Source organism: Papaver somniferum, chromosome 2, assembly GCF_003573695.1.
Source record: "Papaver somniferum cultivar HN1 chromosome 2, ASM357369v1, whole genome shotgun sequence".
In the NCBI taxonomy this organism is placed as follows: domain Eukaryota; kingdom Viridiplantae; phylum Streptophyta; class Magnoliopsida; order Ranunculales; family Papaveraceae; genus Papaver; species Papaver somniferum.
In genome coordinates this window covers 18,357,426-18,381,045 of record NC_039359.1, presented here as the reverse complement: position 1 = coordinate 18,381,045, position 23,620 = coordinate 18,357,426, and the positions used below count along the sequence as shown (strand labels likewise).

Below are 23,620 nucleotides of genomic sequence, written 5' to 3'. Positions count from 1 at the left end.
TTGGATGTAAAGAGAAGAGGAGGGAATATAGGATTGAAACCGGAAATTACACAGGCATATGACTCATTAGGTTTGAATTTTATCTTTGAGACATTAAGACATTTTGGCTTTTCTGAAGCAGGAATTGGATGGCTTAGAATATTGGCTGAGTCAGCAAAACTTTCAGTATTAGTGAATGGAGGTCCTTGTGGGTTCTTTAATGTGGGAAGAGGACTTAGATAAGGTGACTCATTGTCTCCAATCCTATTTGTGATAGCTGGAGAAGTTTTAAGTAGAAATATTTCTAAACTTATACATGAAAGGAAGATTGTTCCAATGATTAATAGGAATGGGTGTCAGCCTTCACATATGCTATTTGCAGATGACATTTTTGTTTTCTTTAATGGATAAAAAAAAATCATTGGAGAATTTAATGGGGATGTTAATGGATTACCAGAATGCTTCAGGCCAAGTAATAAACAAGATGAAAAGTAAATGTTTTGTTGGTGGAGTTACTGAAAGCAGAAAAAGATTAATAGCTGAGAGCTTACAAATGGAACTTTCAGAATTTCCTGACAAATATTTGGGAGTGATTTTATGTCCTGACAGAGTAAAAAGCTATCAAGTATGGGGTATGATGGTGATAATGCACAAAATGTTAGATGGCTGGATGGGAAAATTGTTATCTTTTGCTGATAAATTAACCTTGGTGAAATCTGTGTTATGCAGTGTACCTGTCTACAACATGTCTGTGTATAAGTGGCCTAAGAATGTCATAAAAGAATGTGAAAAAATAGTAAGAAACTTATTATGGTCTGGAGATCCTGCAGTTAAGAAGCTTATCACAGTGAAATTTGAATAAATTTGTGCTCCAATAACCGAAGGTGGATTGAGAATTAGAAGATTTGAATAATTAATAAAGCACTCCTCATGAAGTTACTATGGAAGATGAAAACAAAAGAGGTTGAGTGGACAAATTTCATGAATGCCAAGTATAAAGGTAGAAATGGTGAATAGGTAACAAATTATAGAAAATCCTCAATATGGCCAGATTAAAAATGGGTTGTGAATGAAGTACAAGAAGGAAGCAAGTGGCTGGTTGGAGATGGGAAATAAATTTCAGTGTGGAGGGATAAGTGGATTAAGGAGTATGCTCTAGATGAAATGTAACCAAATAATTCATTCATTACAGATCACAATGATATGAAAGTCAGGGAGTTGATTACCAATGGAGAATGGAATATACCTGCAGAAATGTTTAGTTTCTTTCAGCTAGAAGATTTACCAAGTACTGGTTATGGAAAAGACAAACTCATATGGACTAATGATTTGGTTGGAAAATTCTCAGTGAAAGGTGCAGTACAACTAATTAGAAAAAGATATCCTTGCGTTACTTGGGAAAAACATGTATGGAATTCTCCTATTCATCCTAAGATTTCAACTAATGTATGGAAAATTCTTAGAGGAGCATGTACAACTGAGGAGAATTATAGAAAAAAAGGATTCCACACTGTTTCAAAATGATACTTATGTGGAAATGGGCAAGATATAATTGACCATATTTTGTGGTACTGTGACTTTAGTGAAAGAATCTGACATTGGCTTGGGGGTATATTTAAATTTTTGAAACCTCTCAACTTTATGGATGTATTGAAGTGTGTTCAGAAGAAAAGCTCTGCGGTAAGGGAAATTTGGTTTATATGTTCTTTCACTGTAATGGTGGAACTCTGGTTTACCAGAAACAGAGTATGTTATGATGATGAAGTTCCAAACTTGGTACAATTCAAATTGAGGATAATGCAGTTTACAAAAGAGAACATTGTAAGAATGAAGGGTAAAATAAATGGATCCATGTATGATATGAGCATCATGACAACTTTTGGCATCAGAGGTGTGAAGGTTAAAACAATAGTGATAAAATAATGTATTTTCAAGTTACTGTACTAAATCAAGTGCTCATTTTATGTGATGGAGCATCAAAAGGTAATCCTGGAAGTTCTGGGTATGGTTTTGTTGGAAGGAGCAGCATTGGAGGTTATCTTGAGGCAGTGGCTGGTGGACTGGGAATAGCCACTAATTTCATAGCAGAAGTGATGGCCTTAATATGTGCAGATGAATGGGATATAAGAAGACAGTACTGGAATGTTTGTTTTAGCCTGGATTCAAAAGAAGTACTGCAAGATTTTATCTCAGGCAAAGTACCTTGGATAGTAAAAAACGGATGGAAAAGAATAATGGATAAACTACACAGCATTTCCTTTAGACACTCTTATAGAGAAGTGAACTTTTCTGCAGATAAAATGGCAAAGAGAGGTTCAGCTTTAAAAAGAGGAGGAGTAATGATTTATGAAGAGAAACCTATATTCTTGGGAGCTCTGGAATCTGAAAATCAAGTCTACTTTAGATTCTGCTAAAATTTGTTGGTTCTGCTAAAGTTTGTTGGGCTTATTGTAAGTTGGGCTAAATTGTATAATTTTTTCTTTTTGGCTGTTTTAAGTTTATTCTGTTGTGGGCCTGTCCAATCAGAATTTTTGTAAACCTTTCGTGTTGTTTTAATAATAAAATACATATGATTTAGAAAGAAAAAAAAACTGCAGCAAATTCTTTATGAAGCATGTTAGATTCAAAATCAATTCTGGTCATACTACAAGATTCTAGAAAGACTCCTGATTTTATGATTCCCCTATTAAAGATTGTTATCCACATTTATTTGTTGTTGCTAGATAAAAATACATGATAATTGTATATTTCGGATCAACTGAAGCTGACAGAGTTTGGGATTTGAAAACTCCTACAAGACTATTTGGTGCAGCTGCAACTGAAATTCATATTCTTACTTGTGACTTGGTCTCCTATTTTTTGCGTGGTGTGGATGATGAGATACAGTGGACTTTATCTTCTAAGAAAGTGTTTTCTGTTAAGTCTCTTTATGACTTCATTACTGTAATTGATGATCAACAGGTTAATGAATCTATTTTTTCTCATATCTGGAAGTGGAAATATCCACCCAAAATTGGTTTTTTCCTTTGGACTATTTCCCATGGAAACCTACCTACAAGAGACTCTCTTAGAAGAAAAGGTATTGATGTTCCAGCTGATTGTCTCTTCTGCAATGACAGTGAATCAACTACTCATTTATTTTTACACTACAACTTTGCCAAGAAAATACGAAAGACCTTTTTGGAGAAGTTGAATTAGTTCTTCTGAATGCCTGGGGATCCTGCAACAACTATTAAATCTTGGCATCTGAATCAATCCTCTTCAGCTTTAACTATACTCTGGAATCTTATTCCATCAGGTATATTATGGTGCATTGGGAAGGAAAGGAATACAAGAGTCTTCATTGATAAGGTTTGCAATGAAGTTGCAGTAGTCAACAAGATAATTTACTACATATATTGTTGGTCTTTACTACATATATTCCCGCCTGAAGCTGTAGTTGAGGTTTCTACACCAACCCTGTGTGTTGAGTTATTGAACACAATGTTTCTATCTCAGATACCCACCATCTCGAGCATTCCAGCTAATTTGCACGGACCTTCAAGGATGTTTTGCAGAGAGTAGTTGCTATGACTGGTGAACTGGCATCTTGGATTCAACTCCTTCTTTTTCCTGTTTGTACCCTTCACATTGCTGAATCTGGTCAAGAAGAGAAAACAGAAAACTATCACGTGAAATAAGCTACAGATTAAGTATGTTAACCGTGCTCTGCGTCTTTGGACCGATCCCAATGGTTGTACTATTTTGGTTCAGGAAGTTTTTAATATGAATGACGAGAGGAAGAAAGCGCTCGAAGAAATAAGGAAGAAGGCTAAAAAGGAGAACCAAGAGGCCACCAATTTGCGTTTGTGTAGAGATAAACTCAGAAATGGGTTATATGCAGCCGCAATACGCACCCTTACCTCTAGTGGAGTCGCACCAAATAATGCGGCTACCTTAGCTGAACTTCGATGCAAGCATCCCCTTGCTGGTTTGCCGGTGACTCCATCTACTCCACCTTCCCAAACTGCCATGGTAGCTTCGACGGAGTTGGTGTTCGGAAGATTGAAGAGTTTCCCTAAAAGGACCTCATGTGGAAGAGATGGATTTAGTATGCAACACCTCCTCGATGCTCTCAGCGGATCTGATGTTGTTTTATCAGATGAATTAATCGCATCTATTACGGATGTGGTTAACTTATGGTTGTCAGGCTCTTGTCCATCTGCTTTGGGGGCTTTTATGGCTAATGCTCCTCTCACTCCACTTACCAAGCCTGGTTTGCGTCTGATTGCAGTGGGCACAATTTGGAGAAGGCTTGTATCTAAGTGTGCTTCTTCCTTCGTTGGCCAAGAGATGAGCTCTTACCTGGGTGATTTCCAGTTTGGAGTTGGTGCTAAATGTGGTGGAGAGGCAATTTTACATGCTGTAAATCATGTGCTGGAAGAGAAATGGAATCAGGATATTCTTTCCATGTTGTTGGTGTACTTTTTTAATGCATTCAATCTCATTGATAGAACTGCAATGATTGCCGAGGTACGTAATTTATGTCCCTATATATCTTGTCTGGTTGAGTTTTGCTATGCTTCGCCAGCACGCCTATATTACATGGATCATGTACTTTCTTCAGCCCAAGGGGTACAACAAGGTGATCCTCTGGGACCGCTTTTATTTGCTCTTACTCTCCACCCTCTAATCTTGAGTATTGTCAAATGATGTGAGCTAGAACTGCAAGCCTGGTACCTTGACGATGGTACAGTGATTAGTGACACTTTGATGGTCGCAAAAGCTCTTCAGATCATTCAAGATGAAGGTCTTGCTCGGGGGCTTTTTCGGAACATCAGAAAAACAGAGTTATTCTGGCATTCTCCTGATCCCAGAGCATCCACAATAGGTGTTTTCCCGCCGGACATTAGTAGGCCATAGAAAGGGGTTAAGATGCTTGTTGTAAGTCTTGATGCCCGATTTAATGCCGATATGGTTGTGAAGAGAGTGCATAAAACAGTGGAACTTATTGATGCAGTTGAGAAACTTGAAGTTACACAGTGTGAAATTCTTTTATTTAGGAATTGTGATGGAGTTTCACGCCTATACTTTGCTCTTCGAACCACCATGCCAGACTACATGTATGAGGCTCAAGGTTTGTTTGACGCTCGACTTTATAAGTTTCTGCGCCATGTGATTACAGGAAATAGGCCTGGTTTTGGTCCCCAACAGAGGTTTTCTCCTAAGGTTTTATTCGATGCAAGACACCGTGCATTATTTATATTTGGCATCTTGTTTACAGACCCTTGAACTCCAGTATGTTATCTTGAGACACACTGGCATCAGTGGTTTCAACACCAACCTCATACGAGCTGCGGTTTCCTTCAACTCTGTATGTAGTCATGTTCTCCTATATGCATTGATAGCTCTGCCACTCATTCAATGAAAACCTTGGAGGTTGTTTATTTAGATGCAGTAAATAAGGACTTGACTACCAATTTCAAGTTGTCTGAACGTGATTTGATGCTTTGGCAGAGTAATCAAATGAAGCACGCTTTGGATTTTTTAATGGCCATCCTATTGTTGACTTAAATCAGTAAATTTGTGCAAGGCAGTTCAGTGCAGTGTTATGTTACAGACTTGGGATCCCCTTTTTTGAGTTAGACAACATGTTCCCCTTTTGCAAGAGAGAAATGGACATTTTTGGTGATCACGCTGTGCACTGTGCGAATGAGGTAGGTCTAAAATTTAGACATGATCTAGTGCGTGATACAATTGCAGACATATGCTATCGTGCTGGAGTTCCGGCACGTAAGGAGGTGGACTTGGGACTTCTTGCTAATAATGACACTTCTCTGAGACCGACAGACATGGTACATAATTGGGATAATGGTCGTGATGTTCGTTTGGATGTGACGATTGTCTCGCCCTTTGCAGGAAGTCGTACTTCGGAACTGGGACAAGCTGTCAAGGATGGTGTCATTAGTAAGAACACCAAGTATTTGGAAAAATTCACTTCTCATAGCTATGGGAATGAACACCAAGTATTTGGAAAAATTCACTTCGCAGAGCTATGGGTTTGAGGGTTTGGATTTTACTACTCTCAGTGAGCTTGGGGTTGAAATTATTAATTTCATTAAACGTCTTCGCAATTATATGGCCAGCTATGATGCTAATGTGTGCGTAGGGGACTTCCTTTTTCATGGGCTAAGTGTGGTAGTTCAAAAGGGGTTGGAGCCCAGCTTGTTGCTAGGCTCACGACTAGTTTCTTGTCGGATGAGAATCCTTTTGAATAATTTGTATTATTTCCATTAAATAAAAATAAAATTAAAAATATGTCTTTAGTTGAAAAAGAGTTCGAAAATATTTCTGATGGGGATGTAATGAAAAACCGGCATTTTGTTTTCTTTGAGTTTTCCTAGTTTTCTCTAGGAGGGTCTGTTTGTGGACCTTTCCTTTCTCTTGTTCTTGTTTTTTTCCTCCCTTTTTGTTCTTTAACTAGGTGATATAAATCTTTTATACCCTCTTTTTTTTGATCAATACATTCCTTCTTGGCTGATCCAAAATAAAATAAAAAATGAGGTCACATTTAGCAAGGCTGCTAATAGGGATATCAAATTGCTTGGGGGTGTACCAATCCAAAAACAATAGATATTTTATCTTTTGTGCATTTTGGTACGCCCCCAAACAATTTGGTACTCCTATTAGTAATCTTGACATTTAAAGGAGTAAGTAGTGTAGTAACTCCAATGTACGAGAATGAAGGGGCCCAAATTACATGATAGTGGAGTGAAAAGAAGGGTTTAAAGATGATCGGCAGTCCTCTTCCTCCCGATATATGCTGCTAGCTAGCCTAGATATACAATCCAAAAAATAAGAAAAAGTTTATAATGAGTACGGGGTTGGAATGGGAATACTAAGCTAGTCACTAGCCTTCCAAATGTTGCCTTTTTAATACGGAATTTTTTGTAAAAAGAAAAATAGTTCCAGCATCACACTTAAATAAGCGGAATTAGTGAAATTAGAGTGTGAATTCGTGCACATTCCTGAGTGTATATTTCATATTTCATTCTCTATCCTTGATTTAATTTAGGTAGTTATATAATGAAAATCATGATTCTAAGCATGAAGAGTAATATGGTTATCAGTTAAATAATCAATCGATTAGAAAAATATGTGAAATATACACTCGTTAGAGGAGTGTGAACAGATTTGAACTCGTAAAATCATTTTGATTACATAAATATTTATTCTTTCATGCATTATAAATACGGAATAATTTACAAATTACCATATATTTTGGTTAACTGATCAACTGATTGGTAGCTTGTTTTTATTTTCGTATTAAATCAAAGTTGGGTAATTTATGCCTTTTCTTTCATAAACCACCTCAAGAAAAATGTGAACCATTCAAATGAAAACGTACATAATGTAAAATGTTGGGACTGCTCTAGTAACCTAAATTATTGTCTTTTGTAAGACAAGGGCGAAGCTATGGCTTTCCGTCAATATGCTTAACTAGCTAATGGTGAAGCTCCTCAAGGGGTTTAGCAATGCGGAGTTGTACCCCATATATGAGCTAGCAAGCATCTGTTTGTAGTGCGCTTTACAAAGTCTCGATCTATGTAATCTTATACCAATTCTTCTGTAATCTATGGCTGTATCTTCTCAATTTATTTTCTAAACATGTGGTTTACCCATTTCAGGTGACCAATCATGACACAAGAAATTATTAAGTAAGGAGATTTTATTTGCTAACAAATAAACAGAAAATACCATGTAGTACACTTATAAAAGGGATGCATGGTGAGAAAACAAGTAAAGGAGTAGAGCTAAAGGGATCAATACATGCAACTCTAAGACAAACTTGTACAATCATTTTAAATATACCCCGTACATAAGCATATATACCCCGATGCAGATTCATCATTCATGCGTATAAGCATATGATGATGGTTCCTTACTCCTGTTGAACTTAATTCCGTATTTTCTTTTACTAAACACGTATCGATTATCCTCACTAGTCAGTATATTACGTTATACTCGAAAGGATTTATCTTCAGCATAATTCTTTTCCAAGGGACAGCTGGTTAATTTTCATGCATATCCCATATGTGGTGCCTAGCTCCACATATTTAGTACTAACATATACGCGAACGGGTTGAATCTCCAGCCAGTGAAACTGGAATTTGAATAAAGCTTGTATTACAACCGTAAATGGATAGAAGAAAAAGACGAAGAAAGCAGGGACGGACCTACCCTGGGCTAAAGGGGGTTAAAGTCCGGATGATCTTGCTAGTCCACATGTCTAAATTATTTATTTATTTTTGCTCGACCAAGTTTCTAGCCCGGAACTTAAAAGAAAATTTATACTTCCTGGGTCCGTCCCTGGAAGAAAGAGTCAGTTCCATGGATTTATTTGCCAGAGTTATTTAAAAGCGTTGCTGTTTCGCGTACTATATCCGTGGCGTTTCATGGATTTTCATTACATGAGTGTTTGTTCCTCACTGAAAATAGTGTTTGGATAACAAACTACAGTATCGAAAACAAACCTCAACAAACAGATATTACAGGCTTAGAAGCATCAAGAAAAACTATGTAGCTAATATTAATTACGCAATTAAATAGTTAATCACAAGCAGAGAACTAATTACAAACAAGCTTTATTGATTGATTGCACAAACATACAATTGCACGTAGGTACGTATTATTCTTCATTATTGTAATTCAAGTTAAACGACCTCGATCAGTAGAGAAACAAATATTACAATAAAACAAAACCCTAATAAATGGTGATTCATATATCCATGAGAGAGACTGCTAGTAAGTGATCGAATTGAATCCAGTCGACTTATGAATCAGCAGAATATAACTAGCTAGGCATGTTTTCACTTAGTTATAGACTGGTGCCACTGTATTATGTTCAGCATCTGAAACACGACTTTCATAGAATCTAGCAATGAAAGCAGTGGCCTTCCTATCAATATCAGGTTCAGCTACCCATCTCCCTCTATCATCATCGCTTGCACGAGCTCTCCTTACATTTACTGCGTCATCCCATCCCATATCGTAATCACATGATGATGTTCTCCTCGATGTTGTCTGCTTGAACATGTTGAACATCGAAAACATTGATGATGATGCTTTTCTCTGCCATTTGTTGTTACCCATTTTTCTATATTTCAAGAAAATATCTCTTCTCTCTGTACTTATTTCTAGTTCTACAACACAAATTGTTAACAAAAGAAGAAGCTAGAAGAAGCTGTGTTGTTTAGTGATGAGAAATGGAGAACTAGTGAGATCTTAATTTATAGTAGTTAGTAGGACACTTTCCCCCTAACACAACTGTGAAGAATATATCTTGCCAGTGTCTTAACCATTTGATCATATCTTTTTGAAGGGTTTGGATTGAATTAAATGATGATCGTATATATGCGCAAGTTGGGAGATGTATATGGTTTTAGTCCTTTAACTTTGAGTCTCAAACAGCCTGTGTGTGTTGCCCACAAGTACCACTTTCTAATCCCTAACCTCTCGCTTTCCTCTGAAAGTCCTTTTTATTTTTAATTTTTAGTTATCCTTTTACCAAAAGTTCTTTTTTTCTCGCTTTGAATTTTTTTCCTATTTGTAACTTTAGCATAAAACCTTGAACGAAGTACGGTCCATATACGATTATCTTACCACCCTTATTTCCAGTGCTAACAGAACATCTTTTATTTCTCAGAACACGAGTTATCTACAAATATCTTAACTTTAATTTAAAATCTAAATAATACTAACAATTTAAATTAATAAGAGAAGACAAAAAACGTAGAAACTTGATGCCGTTAAATGAGGATGATTAGCACCTAACACGTTTAGGATTTTTGTATATGTAAATTATACCTAATAAATCAAACTAATTATTTAATATATACAAGAGAGATATCATGTAAACTCTCAGGGTTTTGTAGATCAAAATTCATTGCAATACGTGAAATATACTTTCGTGATTCTAATTTGGGTCTAATTTGGTCCATAATCACTCATTAATCTCACAACCATTTCTAAGCTAAGTAAGAATCTTTATTGCTAGTTGGACCCTAGTTGTGGAAGTATAAATATTGGAAACAGAGAATGAACGATAATTAAACTTCCAAGCGAATGAGTAAAGAGAACTAGCTAGTGCTCATCAACTGTTCATTTCTTTGACCAAGACCCTAAAGCCATAGCAAATATCTAAAAGATGCTTAATTAGCAGGAATTGTCTTTCTAGGGTCTTAGGTATTGGCAATTTTAGTTTACTTCCAATCGAATCTTAAAGAACCACCAGCATTACAGCTATAATATACTGTGCTATTATTAGAAGTTGCTTACCTCTTAAGATTTATAACAACTATGTATTACAAGACCCCGAGGTCTTGCTATATATGACCATGCAGACTACTCTTTTACATTTGCCAGTGAGCTTATTCTTTCACTTATGCTTTTTTGTGATTATCTTCGATGAATAGGTTTGTATATATCCTTTGACACGTTCGCTTTCTCACGTAATTCATTCTACAATATCCTACATTGCCCAGCATGGGGGATTAAGTGCAGTTCCAAGTCATAGTACTCGACGCCTAGCTTAGTTTTTACAAAGCTCTTACAATACATATCCAAATCCTTAAATGCATCTCTTATTGTGGAGTTGATTCTACAATCTGTATCGAACAAAGTGAAAGTCTAGCTAGTCTAGTGATCAGAGATTCTATTTTTAGAATTAGAATTGATGTGTGTGGGTATTAAGTGCTGGTTAATAGTAATAAGGTTTACTTAGCGTTAGCTAGAGTGGTTTTGTTTGCTATATTCGCTCTACTTCTTTCCCGGCAAATTATGCAAGCTGTCTAGCTTTCTGGGCAACCCTATATTTCTTTTGTAGATCGAATCATACCAACATTTATACGTATACTTCTCTTTTTTGTCTTTTAGATAGATGAATGAATTACACCTTTCTAATCAATATATATTATTTCTTCTAACTCTTGCTAGTTGTAAATCACAATGGTTTTATTAGTAGATTATTTCCTCTTTCTTTTTCTTTTCTTGTATTTTTCTTATTTCTAGAGAAAAGGAATCTACCAAATGGAAAAGAAAAAGTTCCATTTATTTGTATATGGAAAAAGATGTCTTGGCTCATAGCAATACGTACATGTCCATAAGATATTGGTCGACTTTGATTAATCACCTCGCTAACTTGCATAAAAATAACACACTCATTTGGGGTTCTCTTCGGCATAAATAACAACAACCAAAGGAAGATTAGTTTCACATTTGTACGAAAAGGCAACAATCAAACAAAGATCATAATATAGAAGCTTAATTTTTTTTCTTTTGTGCAAGTACTACTTGTACTTTACTTGTATAATTATTGGCCGCTTAAACTCAAAATCACTACTTTTGTTGCTATTCATTTTCTCGTTTGTTTTGGACATTTTTTTCACTAAAAAAGTAAAAGCTGGACAAAAGTTGAATTAAAAAAAAAAACTTCTCTTTGAATCCAAGGAATTTTTGGGGGTTCATTTATGGATGTTAAGTTTGCTCATTAAATGTGTTTGCACCATCTGCTTGATTTCCTTTGTTGTATTTCCTAGAGTAACCTCAAATTGGAACTGAGGTTCAGATAAGAGTCATAACAAGTAAATAAATAACGTAAGTAAGTAATAATAAGTAATAATAAGTAATTAGCTAAATTATCAACACAACAGATTTACATGGTTCGGAAATCACTTGTGTCTATGGAGTATTGAGTATGAGTTTCACTATGAATTTAAGACAGTTCAATCTCCTTAAGCAAGATAAAAAGAAAGTGTTCATAATATTCTCACTCTTTCTTCCTGTACAAAGCATCCAACCCCTTCTCCAAATGAGTTTAGCTTCATATATATGTAGACTTGGATGCGGTGTCTTTGGGAGCTCCAGGCATATCCAACTTCAATGGTCTCTAGGATTTTCCCTGTGATTCTCCAACCGCTACGCAGATCCAGTTACATGATGTCACATAATTTGTTCATAATCTTCCTGTTGCATGCAGTGGTGAGTAGATTGCCTTCTCATGCATTCCCATCTTTGAAAAGAGAGACGCCTCTTGGTGGTGACGGCTACATCTATGAGCATTCACCTTAATTGTCTCGTGATGGGGTAAAGTGAGTGGTGGCGTGATCCAGTGTGATGTGCTTATCTTATATATCCTTCCCGCGAGTAGCCTAGCTCTAGTGTATTTGTGTTATTTGATTGCGCCCCGTGTATGGTGGTTATTTTGTATGCGCTTTTGTTTTCCAACTCACCTAAGGAAAAAATACAGACTTATATGTCAAGGTGTTTTCAATTCAAGACAGATAAAGACTTAGTGGAAGATGCAAGATCTTTGGTCCTCTCATGGATTGCTAGTTGCTACAATGGGATTCATTTAAATTTTGCGAAGACGGTTCAGAATTGGGACACTGTATTTATCTAATTGTTTCTGTATTTTTTGACTACCTCATGGTAGTTCTTCAGTATATTTTTCTATAATCTAATATATTCTCTCTTCCAAATTAATCTTTCTCTGATAAAAGTGGACATAGGCATGAAGTACATATATGGAGCACGGAGACCCAACAAATGCGCATTCGATGCATTCACGTTTCTAAAATATGCATGCACAGAGAAGGAGAAGAAGAAGAAGAAGTAAATCCTCAAGGAAAAAAGAAGAAGGGGAGAATAACATAGAAGAGTATGTGTAATACTACATTGCTTCAAGGACAAACTTTCTTTATATAAGCTAGAGAGTGATCAAAGTTTACAAATGCTCGTCTACATAAAACCCCATATGTAATTTATTTAATACTAATAAATGATCGAACTCGAACAAATTAAAACCAGCAACAACTGCGCTCAGACACAAATTTAGCTACTTCCCCTCTTTCCCAAGGACTGACTCTATCTAGTCTAGTCCGGTGGTGGTGCAGTGGAACTTGGCAATGAAATCAGTGGCTTTGTTATCAATATTAGGTTCAGCAACACCAAAAGGTCCACGGAGTTCGTAGCTTGAACGTATTCTTCTTCGTCGCACATTATTCAAACCTTCATCTCCTGATGATGTATCATAGTAACCTCCTGATCTCCTTCCCTTAGTGAAGAGGTTAAGCATGAAGAACAAACAGCTTGAGTACTTCTTCTTCATCTTTTCTAAGTTGCTCTCGTGATCAGCCATATTTATAACAATGATAGCTAGACTAGATTCTCAATGCTTAAAAAACTTATATATATATATATATATATATACCCCACCAAGGTTTTCTTATGTACCTTGCAGTACTGTCTCTTATATATACACTTACAGAACGATTTATAAGTCCATGTTACTTCTCTGTGAAGTATAACTCTTTTACGCACTGAGACACGGAAACCCTAAATATGTACGTGTAGATATGTTACAGCTAGCTAATAATACATCGGTGGTGAAGATTATCTCTCGTTCTAATCCCTTAGATTGATCACACATAGTTGAAGACTGATCGATCGATCGCACTCACCAGTTGGTAGTAGCTAGGTACAATACATAAAGAACTAAAGTTAGTTTGGCATGTGGTCCTTAATGCAAGAGTGTTCTTTGTTCTTTCTCTTTTTCAGAATGATCGGGCCAAAACGCATTACATTTTCGTAATTAATTTATTAAACCAGCTTAACAAACAAGATTGTAATTAGTTCAGAACTAATCTTGGATTCAGTGAAACTACATATGAAATTCAAGATTAATTAGGTTAAATCTTTTTGACCATGAATTGATTAGTATCTTTTGAACATGCTTTGTTTCTCTAAGATAAGCTTCTTAATTAATTATAAGTAATTTTAACTTAATCAGTAGGGAAGCTAATTAGATTAATAACATAAAATCAAAGATGTATAAAAGTTGAGAAGGAAGTGGAGTAAAAAAGGTGAAATTGTTGGGTTTTTGACCATCAATGATCTTCAATGTGCACATGTTCTAAGAACCTTCCTTATTTATACACTGAAAAAATTATTCCATAGGGATCTTATTAGAGAAGTAACAAAATTTTCATGTAGTTAACTGATTTATATATACTTCCACAAAGTTATCAACAATCATGGAGTTGATATATTTATTGTTGCCCGGAAAGAGCCAGGAAATTGTACTCTTTTTTGTACATCAACCACACTTTTATTCGTCTCACTCACACCACGTGTGAGCACGTGGATATGAGCGGGAAATCCTTAGTACGATCAACTTTACACCACAGTTGTTTTGTATTGTATATGTATCAGTTTTGAGCGTAACAAATTATATACGACGTTATACGTATGTTGAAAACTGTGGTTTAATGTTTGAACAGTTTAAACTTTAAAAATGTGGTTTTTCCAGTACTGAGGAGGAATAAATTCGACTGGAGAGATGGGTTATAGACTTAATATAGATTATTTAGATACAACATGAAGGGATAATTGGAAATCAAAGCTGGTGAATAAGAATTAAGTTTTCGGGGTTCTCATCGAAGTGTTTTCGGGGAAATCAGTGGTTTAGTCCAAGCTTGCAAGCTGTACTCAACATTTTTAAGCATCTAGCTTTTGTGTAAGATGTAGTCTATAAACTAATACAATTAGCTTTTAACCTATATTCTAGACACGCTTTCGTTAAAGGACAATTGTAGTGAATTGTTGAACTACTCAAACTTAGTTCTTGTGGTAATGCTATTGATCTTTGCCATGTTATGTGATGTAAGTTTTTGTTTGTTTACTTATACGTGCGATTCCATTTGGTTGGTACCCATTATAGATGTGAACGGTATAGCAATTACGCCAACCTACATCAATGGCCGTAACATTCAGTTACGTTACAGTGTCATGAGTCTTAAATATTCTATTTTTTTCTTTTTCTAAATTGTACAACTACGGTTCAACTTATAGTCTTATAATCCTACTGGTATATAAAACTTGTACCAATAACATATATAAATATACCCAATCTCATGTTGGGTGCAATAATCAAAAACAAAGAAAAATCAAATAAGAAAAAAGTTATTGATATTTAGCTCCTTTATAGTGGAAGTGATTGCTTTGACGAAATGAACAAGTTCCCCATATCTCCGAAACAGCAACAGGGCAAAACTTTGGAAAACAGAGTGAGTCGCGTGTTCAACACGCTGTCCTTAAGACATTAGCGCCCGGCTACACTCAAGAGTGATGCTATAGCCCTCACAGGACGGATATCTCCAGGATAAAACACCCTAATACACCTACTACTAGCATATGTAGTAGATGCTCAACTTGAGCTTGGCAACTCCGAAAAAACATTAAGGAAAATCGCGAATGCTAAAGAAAGCAATACAAAATATTTCCCTTGGGGGTCTCTCTAAAATATAGAGAAATCCCCAAGGGAAATATTTTGTGTTGCTTTCTTTAGCATTCGCGATTTTCCTTAATGTTTTTTCGGAGTTGCCAAGCTCAAGTTGAGCATCTACTACATATGCTAGTAGTAGGTGTATTAGGGTGTTTTATCCTGGAGATATCCGTCCTGTGAGGGCTATAGCATCACTCTTGAGTGTAGCCGGGCGCTAATGTCTTAAGGACAGCGTGTTGAACACGCGATTCACTCTGTTTTCCAAAGTTTTGCCCTGTTGCTGTTTCGGAGATATGGGGAGCTTGTTCATTTCGTCAAAGCAATCACTTCCACTATAAAGGAGCTAGGTATCAATAACTTTTTTCTTATTTGATTTTTCTTTGTTTTTGATTATTGCACCCAACAATCTTAAGACATTAGTTATTTGTAATAATCAAAAATGGTTGGTCTTGTAATCATGGATGATAATTGTGGAGTGAAAAACAAAAAACGAATTTTTGGTCAGCTGTAGAGTTTCGAATTTATCTCTCAACATAGAAGGAATTTCGATGACCCCTTTTGACACAACGTAGTAGACATCCTGATAGTTACCCGCTTAAAATTTCAGAATTTTTGGAGTTGTAAAAATATTTTTTTGATATTTTACAAAACAGAAAAACGTTTTATATTTATGATGCATGAACGTTTTATATCAACATTATGATGCATGAACGTTTTAGATCGACATTATGATGCATGAACGTTTTAAACCGTTTGAAAATTAATTCTAATTGTTTTAATGCGCGTTAATGAGACCTCTCTCGCTTACTATTTGAAAAGGAGATGGTACCAAGTACACCATCAATGTTATAATCAATAAAAAAGATCCTTGTGATGGTTGTAAACAAGTTTCTTGGACGATCTCAAAAATTAAGATCTAAGAAAAACCTAATATGTACTCAAAATATAAATAGACCAAATTCTAGAAAGAGGAAGTTTTGTAATCTATATTTCAAGACGCGAATTCACAAAAACAAGTTTTTTAAGTTTAACAAAGTCTGATATTAAAAAGCTGTCTAGGTTGTTTTGACGTACTACTTGTAGTATTTTTATTTTAGAGATAAACTATGAAATTTTGTTAATGAGAAAACTACAATCTTGTAGAAAACCCCCGGAACCTAGCCCAGTTTGAGCACTGTACTATAGTAAACCGCTACAAACACTCACCTACTATCAGACTTCGTACTGGAATTTAGTTGAGACCGGATCTCCCTCCAAGCAATTCAACTTCGTTTGTGCTCATCATATCATTAGATCCAATAATATCCTACACAAATTCATTTTTGCCCTAGGAGTTTTTTTAAGCCGAAGTGAGGACTTTTAACAATTCTGCCTCTAACAAATAGCTTATTGATGTCCTTTAGAAAGATATGCAGTCAAGGTAATGAAAATCTATTTTCTTATGAGTGATCTTCAAGGATAAAAAAAGATATCAAGCAAACCTCAACAATTTGGATAATTTACTCCCCTCAAAAGGTTATAGAGACGCCCAATCGATTGTACCTCACAAGATCAATCTAACAAATATGATACTTGTGGAATGACAAAGCATGGGATGGAGAGAACTTTGTAATTCTTGGACGACGGTATAACAAAAGAGACAGACCTTTGAATAGAAAAATAAATAATTAAGATGATCAAGATTTTAGATTCCGGATATCAAGAACTGTTAAAAGATAGTCTGACCTGGCTTCAGGAATCCCTTGGTAAAGACTTTACAAGTCATAACTTAACACTGTTTGTCTAGCAAAACCTAGGTCTTTAGAGAGGAAAACTCTAGATACAACTAGGATACATAAGTGGTAGGACTAATATTTTCGTTTGCAGAAGGTCCTCTTAGATAATGATGAACAATGCTAGGTAGCTTACAATCAAAATTGAGTTCATGAACTAGTTTTCATGTTTACAAATTACTTTGTTTTGATATATCAAGTAAGCTTAACTTCTCATTATAAATTGATCATGCAAGCATGAGAGACGTTTTCCTTGAATTACAAAATAAGAATATGCACTCGTGTATTTATCAATATTATCTCTATGCATCAAATGGTTAACCCAAGAACAATGGTTAAGTTGTCCGTGAACCTCCAAGCAATCATGAAGTTCAATAACTATCAAAGACTGAATCAGTTCGTGAACCGTCCAAAACAGTCTGTCAAAAAATTATCGTCTCGTAGTTTAGAAACTTTTGATATTCATAAGTTCGCGAACTGTCCAAATCAGTTCATGTACTTAAGTTGTAAAATTGTCTAGGAACTTCTTAAAATCAACTAGTTCGCGTACTGACCAAATCAGTTCATGTACTCAGGGATTCAAAAGTATACATGAACATCTCAAAATCAACCAGCTCGCAAATTGACCAAATCAGTTCGTGTACATGAGTTAAATAAGAGCTTTAATTCATCGAGTAATTATTTATAAGCTCCAAATTCGTGTACTGACCAAATCAGTTCGTATAATTGAAACTAATTTGATGCTTCGTACGAACTTCTTACGTAATTTCTATGTTGAACAATAAATTGTTCTCAACGTATTATGTAATAAGTTCTTATAGAACTTTCGTTGCTTGAATTATAATTTGAGATTTATCAGTACTTAGCTCGAACTCGAAATTTCTTCTTTTATCTCAGTAGATGGAATGATAGAACATATGAGTAAGTAGGATAGTCAGTCTTCACATACTTTTGTTGAGGAAGTCCTCGTAGGTTCCTCCGCTGTTTTTCAGTATTCAATCTTTAAGGTCGATTGGTTGATTCTGATACACAAATATACCATGTTTTGTTCCCAGTCCAAGATCGACTTTACTAGATTATAAACCACCATTTACACCATTCTAACACACAAATATACCATGTTTTGTTCCGAGTCCAAGGCTGAATTTAGTAGACTATAAATCACCATTTACACCATTCAGTTAAGAAATCATAAGCTAAAATATGTTAATTGAGTTTGTAAGAGATTCATCGCTAGTTAGGCGAGTTGAGTCCGGAGATATATAACCGACGCAAACATTTAGCTGAGTTGGTTCAACTAATTCCAACTATTTCAAAATTATTAATCAAACTTGTTCCAATTTCTTCTTCCTCCTCCAAATTATATAAATCCTAAAAAAATTCTATATTTTTTTTTGAATCAATCACTCGACCAACTCATTTTGAAGGTTTAATCAAAGACATCATGTGATGAGTTAAATTTTTTAAATCATCTTCAAAATCTCTCTTAAGGTAAGTCAAAATAAAATTTTGAGATTTTAAAACAAAAACCCTAATGATAAAATTGTTTTCATTTACTGAATTTTTGAGTTTTGCAACAACCAGGGTTATAAGGTTAAATTTTTTTTCTTCACATAAAAAAATAAAAAATGAATAAAATCTAAATAAATTTCTTAACGGGTCTCATTGAGTTATCGATTCCTCAACTAATTGTCTGATTTCTCAATGACCGACTAATCTAGTTTGTGGGATATGCATGCAATTGAAATTCCCCAACTAATTGTCTCATTTCTCAGTGACCAACTAATCTAGTCTGTGGGCTATGAATACAATAGAAAAAAGATCAAAACCCAAACTAAAAATTATAGCCATGATGGCCAAAATCAAATGGACCATGATTAATAAAAGCTTAACAAAAAGTCTCGGCAGACCGAGAGAAAAACCACACAAAAAAACCCGCCCCTCACAGCCCATCCCCTGCACGTCTCCCAAGGGGTAGGGCCCACAAAAAAAGAAGATGTGAGAGGCAGTTTTTACCTGGTATGTTTTCTCGGTCTATAGAGAACTACTGAAAGCATAAATAAACTATGGTGAAGAAGCCATGTTTCTTTGTGCGTACAGACGCAAGTAACATTGCAGACTATGCTAAGCATACGTTATCTAGTAGTGATAAAGAAAATAAGGAAAGCAACATTAAGATTTGTTTAATGGGTTACAACGTTCCAGGAAATTCCCATATGATACATTGTTGAGTCTCTAGATCTTAATTAGTAAAACTGATTATTTCAAAGTATTTTGTAATCTGTATCATACAATGGGATATTTGGACAGTGCTATTTTTATTTTGAAACACCTATGGGCAGCTGGCTTTCCAGATTTGCTAGATCTCAATTGCAGACAACTTACTCCACCTGATATTTTGTTTGTCTTTGCTTCGCCAGTGGAACCATTGTTCAACCAATCATTGCAAGTCATCATAGTACCCAAAAACCTCTTCACGAGAGTAGTGAAGGTGATTCCAAACAGTGCAATGAACAGATTCTCCATATACAGACATACTAGAACTAATTTGGTTTAGACTTTAGACGTTGTATAAGTATACTCTTTCCGTTCTTTTTTAATAGGCCAGTTTTTATAAATAAAGTTTCAAAAAAATAGACCAGTTTCCCAATTGGGAAAGTTAAATGTTATTTTAATTTTTTGGGACCACTTTTCTCTTAACTTCTTTTGATGACAAGTTTCATGTGGACCACTTCCCTTTACTTCTTTTACTAACAAGTGTCATGGGGACCATTTCATTTCACTTTTTTTATTGACAAGCGTCGTGAGGATCACTTTCAAAATGATTAATTTTCTTAATTTCTTTAAATTTCGCTAAAAACAAAACTGGCCTATTAGAAAAGAACGGAGCAAGTATTAATTACTGTTTACCGATATTTTAGCACTTCTTTTGATTTGTTTATCTCTTGGAGTCCAAGATTTGCACATATAATAATGAATAAACAATTAAGCATTTTCCAAAATAAAACTTTTAATAATACTTCTAGAATGTCAACTGTTTCACGTTTAGTGACAGAGGTTGCTAAATGTGTCTTCTGTATCTGTGATTTAACTTTAACATCTAGAACCCAGATTTTCAAACCCAAATTGATATTTTTTTAGTCAATTTGGTTTCCTATAGTTCTTTGTTATGCTTAAAGTCTGAGCGCAGATGCTGTCAACGGGATGGATTGCGTACCAATGCATCCGGCCGGAAAATGAAGTTGCAGAATGAGTTTTGATGGTTCTTGCCTTCATTTATAATGATCGAAAGTTTGAACAGACGGTGGACTCAATCCAGGATCTGATCTTGTGTTGGTATTGTGTCCTGTCTGAAATAGTTTTGAAAAGACGACGCAGTGCTGCTGATTTCCCTGTTTTTTGGGATTTTAATTGGTTTCCGGCATCCTGTTCTTGCAGTTGTTGTCTGAGGGTTTAAACTTCGTGAAGACAATAATAGAAGAAACAACTAAAGTGTTCCCGAGATGGAGTAAAATTGTGCGAACGGATCAGCGATGCCTGAAACACAAAATGATTCAGAGCAATCTAAAGGGGAAGAGGAGATCAAAACTGTTCCATTTTTCAAGTTATTCTGCTTTGCTGACAGTAAAGATAAAGTGATGATGATTGTCGGTACAATAGCAGCTCTTGCAAATGGTGGAACAATGCCTCTTATGACTGTTCTTTTAGGAAAAATGATCGATTCTTTTGGAAAAAACGCAGGCACCAAAGAGGTCGTAAAACAGGTTTCTGAGGTACACATCTGCTGCATAAGTTTGATGAATATTGCTATCCTTTCCAGTTTTTTTCTTGTTTTTATGTTTGTGTGACTGCGAGGTAATTTTTTTTAATACTAGGCTGCGGAATCAATTTCTGCTTGTGCAGTAGCATGTATGTTTAACTAGTCACAACTTCATTGACATGTTCAGGTGGCATTACAGTTTGTATACTTGGCTGTGTTTTCCCTAGTGGCTTCATTCTTACGTAAGTATTTGATGTCTTGTAAGCTACAGAAGGTCGAGATTCCTGCAATTTCCCTAATGCTATAGCTAGAGATAAAATGTACTGCTCAGCACTTAGATAAGCTATATAATTGTTGTTTGTCAGAGGTGTCTTGTATGATGGTCACTGGGGAGAGACAAGCTGCACGGATACGGAATTTATACTTGAAAAATATTTTGAGGCAAGATATTGCTTTCTTTGATAAAGAAACAAACACGGGAGAGGTTATCGGAAGGATGTCAGGTGACACTGTTCTCATTCAAGATGCCATGGGTGAGAAGGTATAGTTCTTCTGTTAAGCCACAACCATATGCCAAAAAATTTCAAGCTCAATATTTGATTCTAAACACATTTTCCCCATATTTTCCTCTTAAAAGGTAGGCAAATTTCTTCAGCAATTTGCAACATTTATAGGAGGTTTCGTAGTTGCATTCATCAAAGGGTGGCTTCTAACGCTTGTTATGTTATCCACAATTCCTCCTCTTGCAATCTCTGGTGCATCTATGGCCATTCTAATTGGTAAAATAGCAGGCAAACAGCTTATTCACAAGCTGGAATTGTTGTAGAACAAACACTTGGTGCAATACGAACAGTAAGTCATAGTTTGTGCTCTCAATTGGCATAAGGATTTTTTTTCGTGCCTATCGAAAGATAACTTAGATGGTTCTTATATAGGTTGCATCATTTACCGGGGAGAACCAAGCTATTGCCAAGTACAAGAAGTCATTAAAAGTTGCTTACAAAGCTGGTGTTCTTGAGGGCCTGTATGCTGGATTAGGTCTTGGTTCAGTTATGTTTGTCGCATTCTGTTCTTATTCCCTAGCTATATGGTATGGTTCAAAGCTTATACTTGATAAAGGATATACTGGAGGAGATGTCATTAATGTTATTGTTGCTGTGTTAACTGGATCCATGTAAGTTCCTTCCCTGTTTATTGATTTTTAGGTCCATAAGAATGTCACATGCAGAATGTAATATTAGACAATATGTTGCCAGTGTTCAGGTCACTAGGGCAGGCATCTCCATGCTTGGGTGCATTTGCTGCTGGAAAAGCCGCAGCCTACAAAATGTTTGAAACAATAAATAGGAAACCAGAGATTGACGCATATGACACTTCCAGCGGAAAAACGTTGGATGATATACGCGGAGATATCGAGTTAAAAGATGTATACTTTACGTATCTGGCAAGACCAGATGAACAAATTTTTACAGGATTCAGTCTACTCATACCAAGTGGCACGACCAATGCTTTAGTGGGACAAAGTGGAAGTGGAAAATCAACTGTTATAAGTTTGATAGAAAGATTTTACGACCCACAAGCGGGCGAAATTCTTATAGATGGTATAAATATCAAGGTGTTTCAACTGAAATGGCTCCGAGAGGAAAATCGGGCTCGTAAGCCAAGAACCTGTGCTATTCACTGCAAGCATCCATGATAACATCGCATACGGAAAGGATGGTGCAACTCTTGAAGAAATTAAGGTTGCTTCTGAGCTAGCCAATGCTGCCAAATTCATTGATAAACTACCTCAGGTTATTTCTGTTTTATTTTTTCGCACTCCACCCTTAGATTTTAACTCTCTGACGTATTGCTAAACATAAGAAGCCATTTGTTGTAATTAAACTGACTATTAAGTGAATATTGTCACCAGGGTCTAGATACCATGGTCGGCGAGCACGGAACCCAATTGTCAGGGGGACAGAAACAAAGAATTGCAATAGCTAGAGCAATTTTGAAAAATCCACGAATTCTGCTTCTAGATGAAGCGACTAGTGCACTTGACGCAGAGTCTGAAAGGGTTGTACAAGAGGCACTTGATAGGGTAATGGTTAATCGAACTACCGTCATTGTTGCCCATCGATTAACCACTGTAAGGAACGCTGATACAATTGCTGTCATTCATAGAGGAAAGATTGTTGAAAAAGGTTTGGTTGAAACAAAATTAATTCATTACTGTAATAATAGAAAGATTTTATTAATAAGTAGTATTGTTCTTTGTCTTCAAAACTGACCAGGCTCACACATGGAGCTTCTTAAAGATTCGGAAGGACCATACTGCCAGCTTATACGATTGCAAGAAGTAAACAAAGAATCAGGAAATGGTAAAATGAAATCAGAACTTCCTCTTCAACTAAGCAGAAATTTTAGTAGACACATGTCCATTGGACGATCCTTAAGTCGCGGGTCATCTGGAAGAGGAAACAGCAGCCACCATTCGTTCTCTGTAGAGTATGGTTTGCCAAGACCAAATGTTTTTTTTTTTTTTTTGTTCGTGAAAGGGGAATATATTGATTGAAGAAATAAGAATTGTTACAACCAGATTTTGAATAGCAAATTACAAATGGATACACCTTTCAATCGAAAGGGCAGAGATGACCAAGGAGATCAAAAGAAGAACCATGATATTGGGCATACCAAAAACTTTCAAGGCATACAAAGAACTAGTCCTAACTTGGGTGACCTTATAAGGGGTACTCTATGGGGTGGTTCAATTACCTATATGCCCTTAAATCCTTTAAATTACTA

The 23,620-nt window shown here is 35.8% G+C and overlaps 2 protein-coding genes and 1 pseudogene across 2 annotated transcripts; all 3 read left to right on the top strand.

Annotated features, from left to right (window-relative positions):
- The first annotated feature begins 328 nt into the window (after positions 1–328).
- On the top strand, positions 329–841 carry LOC113350706. Its single transcript, XM_026594836.1, has one exon. It carries the CDS (start codon positions 329–331, stop codon positions 839–841), a length of 513 nt encoding a protein of 170 aa, XP_026450621.1.
- Positions 842–1,901: 1,060 nt separating this feature from the next.
- LOC113350705 (ribonuclease H-like) lies at positions 1,902–2,393 on the top strand. The gene has a single exon (XM_026594835.1). It carries the CDS (start codon positions 1,902–1,904, stop codon positions 2,391–2,393), a length of 492 nt encoding a protein of 163 aa, XP_026450620.1.
- A 17,794-nt stretch (positions 2,394–20,187) lies between these two features.
- Positions 20,188–23,390, top strand: LOC113350704 (annotated as a pseudogene).
- The last annotated feature ends 230 nt before the right edge of the window (positions 23,391–23,620 follow it).